The 7,489-nt window shown below is 43.6% G+C and overlaps 1 protein-coding gene across 1 annotated transcript; it reads right to left on the bottom strand.

The window, feature by feature from the left end:
* Positions 1-282: 282 nt before the first annotated feature.
* Positions 283-2,734, bottom strand: kcnk15 (potassium channel, subfamily K, member 15). The gene is made up of 2 exons (XM_034087850.1): positions 2,257-2,734; positions 283-2,045 (listed from the first exon to the last, which is right to left on the bottom strand). The coding sequence occupies exons 1-2, from the start codon at positions 2,552-2,554 to the stop codon at positions 1,042-1,044; spliced, it is 1,302 nt and encodes a 433-aa protein (XP_033943741.1). The 5' UTR covers positions 2,555-2,734; the 3' UTR covers positions 283-1,041.
* Positions 2,735-7,489: the final 4,755 nt, after the last annotated feature.

Below are 7,489 nucleotides of genomic sequence, written 5' to 3'. Positions count from 1 at the left end.
GTAAATCCCCAAATCAATGCTTACTGAGTTAATCATCTGCTGTAAATCAGTGACTATATTTCCTGCTCTCTCTCTGTATCAGTCCTATGTTTTCTTTACTAAATAATCCAGTTGATTAAAGCACAGACATAACAGAAGACAACAGAGAAAACAAGACAAACAACCTCATACAGGTTTGCTGTTAAATCCTTTGGCCCAATGATTCAAATAAAACCACACAATGGTACTTTCCTTCTGTTTAATAAAACAATGCTATAAGAGAGTCACATCAAATCTGACTACAAACTAAATGCATGGGAACACCTCCCTCGTCGGAAACTGACAATTGTTCCAGAATTGTTGGAAGTTTACTTGAAATCTGCTACATATGGGTTTTGTGCTACATCCATCACATAAGAATCAGTCATTTAACAATCATAATCTCTTCATAGAGTGCATTAATGCTGAATAATACACGTTAAAGTTATTCTGCCCCCTTCAATAATAGGTCATAAAAGATTTATAAATTCACTGAGCTAAGAAGCCACATATCTCATGTGCTTGGTGAAAGATATTTAAGGCTTTTTTTATATAAAAGTAAAATGACATCTTCTAGCTATGGCATGAAAAGTGATGTTTTCTGATGCAGGAGGATTGACTGAGGATATTTTACATACCATAACTGAACAGGTAATACAGTCATTAATAAAGACTAAATCCAAAAACCGTTGTTAAAACTGTAGTTTAAAAGCCCATCTGTTTGCATAGCACTCATGCATTCACATTGTGTGCTTGACATTCTCTTTAGCATGCACTTTACTTCCCCTAGCATGCCAGGAACACCGCAGAATCACTAACATAAATAATCTGATGGTGAAGGAAGATAAGAAATGTAACCTTTGCCTAACAAAATAAATATCTTCAATAGCCACAAAAGACAACTTATTCGTTTAACAGAACCCGTGTCTTCTGACATGCAACAAGGTGTGACACAAAATGAAGGGTCATTGAAAATACTGTATATATAGTCTGTGCAAACACTCTGCCTCACTGTGGTGCGCTTTACATCGACTTTCTCCTCAAACGAGAGAACTCGCGGAAGCTGTGCCCAGGAGAGAGCGTGCTTCCTGGGGAAGAGAGTCCAGTGTTGTCCCTGGAGCCCGGTGAGCAGCCCTGGATCATGTAGGACACTGAGTTATTATAAACAGAATTGAGATGGCAGCCGTGGTGTTCACCGTGGGACAAAAGAGGACTATCACAAATCCCCAAACGGTAGCACACACAGGAGCAGAGGGAGCTGAGGCTCGACTCCGGCCTGTCTCTGCCTGCCTTGATCTGAAAACGCAGCCTGTGTCTGCAGGGGCTTCTTCTCTCCTGGTCCTCCGCTGGGGTAGCAATGAGGTTAGTGCGGCTGGTTCCTTCCTCCATCGGGAGGAAGAGCGTACTGTGGCTTCGACTTTGCACCGCGTTGCTCCTGTTCCTCTCTCTGTAGTTGCCTCTACTCTGTTCTACAACATGAAGACTCAGAGAGCCATCTATAAGGCCTCTGTCCCTCTTCAGCGAGGCCCTCTCCTGAGCATCTCTCCGCTCATCCTCAGTGTTCATGGTGAGGAAGCGAAGCACCACCAAGTTCAGGAAGGCCCCGATGACAGTCAGCCCCACCAGGATGTACATGAAGCTGAATGCCACGTAGGGGGTTTTCTCCTGGAGGTCCTCCTTCTTCTGCAGGGCCACAAAGTCCCCAAAGCCAATGGTGGTGAGTGTGATGAAGCAGTAGTAGTAAGCGTGGAAGAAGCTCCATCTCTCAAAGTGTGAGAAGGCTGCAGCCCCAACACACAGTGTTCCAATGCAGGACAGGAAGCCCACCAGCACCATGTTCTCCATGGACACCTCGGTGCGGCGACAGCCCAGGCAATGCTTCACCTTATGGAGCAGATAGCGGACAAATGTGTTCATCCTTTCTCCCAGGCTCTGGAACATGACCAAAGTGAGAGGAATGCCCAGCACAGCGTAGAACATGCAGAAGACCTTCCCTGCATCTGTGCCTGGAGCTGCATGTCCATAACCTTAATGCAGAGAGGTGGAAATGAGAGGAACACTGTGAGGAATAATATAGCAAGGCATCGATCGATTTTGTTGTTGTTGTATTAGCCTGCAATTTAAACAAACCTTTAATGTTGCATTTATGGAGAAACAATTTTAAATTCTCAACTGTAATAGCAACAGATTAAATCAGTACCTCTCATCTCTAAAGACATAAGAAGTACATCCACTTACCAATGGTGGTGATGACTGTAATGGCAAAGTAAAAAGAGCCAGCAAATTTCCACTGTCTCCCGGCTCGATGGGGCTCCGCTTGCAGCACCACCCGCTCGATTTCGTAGTAGTCGTCCTCGGAGAAGCGGTACTTCTTCTTCATCTCGTTGCGCTTCTGCTCCAAGATGCGTCTGCGGGAGCTCTCCGACTCGGACTCCAGCGCGTCAAACACCGCGGCGCCCACCAGCAGGTAGGAGAACATGCAGAGGATGAGCGACAGGGTCCGGATGTTTTGCTTCTTCATCCTCGGTGTCGGCATGAAAGTGGGGGTTATACGGCCACAGTTACAGGTGGTACTGCTCCTCAGCGTGCACTTCACATTGGTGCTGAAAGCCTGTTGCGTAAAACGTAGTAGCAGGAGAGGCGTGCGGGAAAATAAAAAACTACGAAATGTGTCTTAGGTTCAGATGTTTATGGGAAAACGCGCATAACCTGCTGTGCGCATTGAGAGCGATCGATACCCTCAACACAGTCATCTATTTAAGCAAGTGGCATCAGCTTTCTTCTTCGCATGCGCAAAGCAGGTCCAAATAAAAAAAAGCTGTGTGTAATGTAATGTAAGCTTTTGCACCAATGTTCAGTCTTATCAGCTGTGTGCAACAAGTGAGGTCCCGACTCGACCCGGCAGATACCAATCCAACATGAGGAGGGGGGTTCAGCACCATGGACTACGTGACCTTAAAACTGCGCATCCAAAGCTGAAGATATCCAGCGGCTGAGAAACACGACAACCAGGTTCAATGCAGCTACGCACACCATGACTGAAGTTCTCAGATGTGAAGCTCAAATACTGATGGCCTGTGTTATATTGTGTTTTCTTGCCCAAAATAACAAAGCACCAAAAATAATGACATAGTAAAACTGATGTTACTTGATTTATGAGTACATTTAAAATGGTTAATTCTGGGTTAATACCAATTATGAGCTCAAGGCATAAAGGAAAAGGCCATTTCAAGTAATGATGTCATCTTGTGTGAATTATAATCATTTCACATCTTAGAAAATTAAGTAAATACAAATAATAAAGACAGGTCATTGTTAGTAAAAAAAAAAGCAAGTGAACAGTGAAGATATTAACTGTGTGTGTGCGTGTGCGTGCGTGTGTGCGTGTTTGTGTGTGTGTGTGTGTGTGTGTGTGTGTGTGTGTGTGTGTGTGTGTGTGTGTGTGTGTGTGTGTGTGTGTGTGTGTGTGTGTGTGTGTGTGTGTGTGTGTGTGTGTGTGTGTGTGTGTGTGTGTGTGTGTGTGTGTGTGTGTGTGTGTGTGTGTGTGTGTGTGCGCAACACGTTCTCACTCCCATCCCGTCATATTGACGGACGGTCAGGGCCCCACCCCGTCGCTATATTACGTACAGGGTACCCCTTGACCGTCAGGCTTCTACGGGCAGGGCGTCCCATAGACCTTCATTGCGGACAGCGGACCCCTTGACCGTCAGGCTTCTACGGGCAGGGCGTCCCATAGACCTTCATAGACCACGTGATCAACAACAATGGCCAACCTTCGTGTTATTCTCGGTGGAAAATGCCTATTTTAAGATTCATTTGGCCATTAAAATGCGTTTTGATGTCATTTTATGCGATTAATATGAGTTGTTATTTCTGATTATTTGTGCAGTACATGTACATGATGTTTAGTTTGCTAGTTATGAGTTATGACGAAGATTACTTCATGAATGTGTACACATTCATGGTTGCTAACATTGTTTTGGTGGAAATGTGTTTTTTCACAGCAAAGTCACCCTCTGTACTTGGACTTATTGGGAGAATCTAAAGGCAAGAACATCCCAAATATTCATTTAGGTCTTTATTTTAGACCTTTAGTGTTGCCGTCTGTGAAGAAAATAAATGGGGCTCAGAGCCTCAGAATACTGAAATCTGTATTTTTTAAATCTTTTTTTCCTTCTAATTTGTTATTCTTTTCAAAATAACACACTGTTATTTACTCACCAATAACACACAATTATCGTTGCTTTTATTTATTGGTTTAATTCCATAATCTCGGGCTTTTTTGGCGTTCGTCAGGAACTGAATTTCAAAATAAAAATAACCGGAAACAGACGTAGGCCTATAAGGGACATTTCGAGCATCATTGCGATTGTCAACATTTTTGAGTTTAGGATGGCCGAAGACACTACACTACCCATAATCCCCAGCTATCGTTTAGGACTACAGTCCCGGTGATTAATCTTCAATGTCTGGGATTGGATGTTGGAGTGGCAGTGCGCGAAGGTTACACCGAGCGTCAAACAGTTGTTTGAAATGGAACGAAACCACGCCAGACTATCCAAAACTGGAATCGAACGCCCCCCCAGAACTACACACTACACACTACACTATTGTGTTTCGCAAAATGTTCTATGGGACGTCTCTACTGAACGTTTTCGTTTTTCCCACAATTAGAAGTTGCCAGTATTAAACACATTGGTGTTATCAAATGTAAAACATATAATAATAATAATTCCTTATATTTATTATAGCGCTTTTCCAGATGCTCAAAGCGCTTCACAAATACACATACATGCAATGGTCATGTACTGTGGACAATACCCACAGGAGCAAGTGTCTTGCCCAAGGACACAACGGCTTTACAGACGCAGCAGCGGCGGGTTTCACCCCTTGATCTGATGCTCATTGCACAGCTCACTGCGCCACACCGTCCATCTTCACGCCTCGAAGTCACATTAGTATCATACATGTACTGTGGACAATACCCACAGGAGCAAATCCGGGTGAAGTGTCTTGCCAAGGACACAACGGCCTGACGTAGTGGCGGCAGGAGCGGGTTTCGAACTGGAGTTCCCCAGCACCCCCCTTGATCTGATGATCAGATGCACAGACCACTGCGCCACCCGTCCTGACATAATTAATAATTAATAAATGGGTGAAAATCGCTGTCCATAATGCGCAGCATTAATATATAGCATTAATATATACCCACATGACAGCTCATTGTTACTTTGTAATTCTACTCCACTACAATTCAGAGGTTAACCTGGTATTTTTACTCCACTACACTTATTTGAGTTACTTTGCAGATTCTGATTAATGATGTGAAATATAAACAACCCTTAAATCAGACTTTAGTTACACCTGAGTAAAATTCAGGTAAGGTGATTGTCAAGTGCCAACAATCAGGAGAGATATTTGATAGTTGGTGCTTGAGAAGACTAAACATGTATCTGCAATTTACATGAATGGAAACGAGTAATAAAGTATATTCATTACGTAATATAGCGACGGGGAGGGGCCCTGACCGTCCGTCAATATGTGACGGGATGGGAGTGAGAACGTGTGTGTGTGTGTGTGTGTGTGTGTGTGTGTGTGTGTGTGTGTGTGTGTGTGTGTGTGTGTGTGTGTGTGTGTGTGTGTGTGTGTGTGTGTGTGTGTGTGTGTGTGTGTGTGTGTGTGTGTGTGTGTGTGTGTGTGTGTGTGTGTGTGTGTGTGTGTGTGTGTGTGTGTGTGTGTGTGTGTGTGTGTGTGGGCCACATTGCTACACTAGATGCTTCTGGAAACCTACTGTACTGTAGATGATGCCGGTTGCCATGGTTACTCATACTAGAATCACAGACTTAAACTGGAGCTAATATCGAGGGGTGAGAACCAGAGGGGCGTAAGTGACATTTTGGTCAAAAATGAGTTATATATATCAAATGAAAGCTCTCGATGAGCTCTTTCTACTGCCAAATCATGTGCATGTGAATTCAAAACCAATCCAGAGTTATTCATCAAAAACCAAAAGACCTAACACAGAACACACTGAACTATTTGGGGCCAAAAGGATGTAAGTGCACTTACGCCCTTTTGGCCCTGAGAAATGTATTATGGGTAAAGCCTTTGGATAGCACTTGAGTCAAAATGGCTGACACCATATGTAAGCAAGCCAGGTCAACCATGAGAAGAAAGCTTTTCACTGCTGAAGAAGTGTTACCATAGGCGGCGCGTGAGGCTCAGGTTTGGGAAGGCTAAATCACTTATTTTACCTGACGCTGCCCGCCTCCGGCGTCTATAGAAAAGATATCAACTCAGTGAAAGCACCGCCTGCTGACCAATCAGAGCTCAGTGTGCGGAGTTTAAATATATCAAGTCATATTACAGGATAAAGGAAATACAGTTTAAACTGCCGTATGCAGAGAAGACGCCGACGTGTCGCACTTATCATTCATCAATCATATAATATCATAGCCTATATTATCTCCTTTTCTGAGTCAGCTGAGCCGTATCTGGCCGTGAAACACTCACTGTGTCACATACTGTATGCAGAAGTATTATTTTAAGCAACACATTAGGTTGACGAAACACTCGATCCACTCGTGTCTTAGATGGGGCAATGATATCATAAAACTGTTACGCTTTCAAACACTCTGTGGTTTATTTATTTTGTAACCAGTTATTCTGTATTCCCTTGCAGGTGGCTTGTATCCTGGATTATTATGTTTAAGTCATGGATGACTAATATTAGACAAATATGAACTTTAAAGTTCATATTTGTCTAATATTAGTTTACTTGTCATTAATGAAGTATGACGCTGCGCTGTCAGTACACTTGTCCCTGTTTGTGATTGGTCAAATGTTGCTAACCCCACCCCTTTCACGTGAACGCGCTCTCAGCGGGTGAGAGAAGCCCTGGCGACTTGATATCAACCAGCGTCGAGATCTCGTTTGTTAGGGTTAGTATAGATAACTCAAACATATCCAGGGTTTGAACTGGATTCGTAATACAGGGCACAGGTGGCTGCATAGCAGCGCTAATGTCAAAGACACAAACATTATACATTCTATTTTTATTTTACCAGGATGCAGTGACACAAATATTTGGGAAGGCTTAGCGTTCCCAAGCCTACAGCACCCGCCGCCCCTGAGTGTTACTAAGCTTATTTCAAGATGCAGAAGAGCTTGATGAAGAGAATGAAATAATCCAGGATTCAAAGTCAATGCTGAATGACAAAGGAAACTTAGTTTCTACAGATCCATCTTCAACAGAGAATTCAACTTATCAGAGATCAGCACGCATGTTCCAGTATCTGTCAACTCTTTCAGGTACTGAGCATGTGTGCTGTACTCTGACACATGTGGTGGGCAGAACAGGAATGCTGGTTTTAGTGCAATGTGTCTCCATACAGTCAACACCTTGCCCATCTCCATGCATGGAGTCTGGACACAGCGAGATGGAATGTGACAGTGTTCATGCAGCCATTGA

The sequence above is a fragment of the Pseudochaenichthys georgianus genome, chromosome 7, assembly GCF_902827115.2.
Source record: "Pseudochaenichthys georgianus chromosome 7, fPseGeo1.2, whole genome shotgun sequence".
In the NCBI taxonomy this organism is placed as follows: domain Eukaryota; kingdom Metazoa; phylum Chordata; class Actinopteri; order Perciformes; family Channichthyidae; genus Pseudochaenichthys; species Pseudochaenichthys georgianus.
The sequence above is the reverse complement of the archived record's forward strand: the minus strand, read 5'-3'. Positions and strand labels throughout refer to the sequence as shown.

Bases quoted from the DNA above. Each gene is read 5' to 3' on its own strand.
- kcnk15 (XM_034087850.1), bottom strand. From the start codon at position 2,554: ATGCCGACACCGAGGATGAAGAAGCAAAACATCCGGACCCTGTCGCTC. The intron at 2,046-2,256 runs GTAAGTGGATGT...CTCTGCATTAAG, and splicing joins TACAGTCATCACCACCATTG to GTTATGGACATGCAGCTCCA.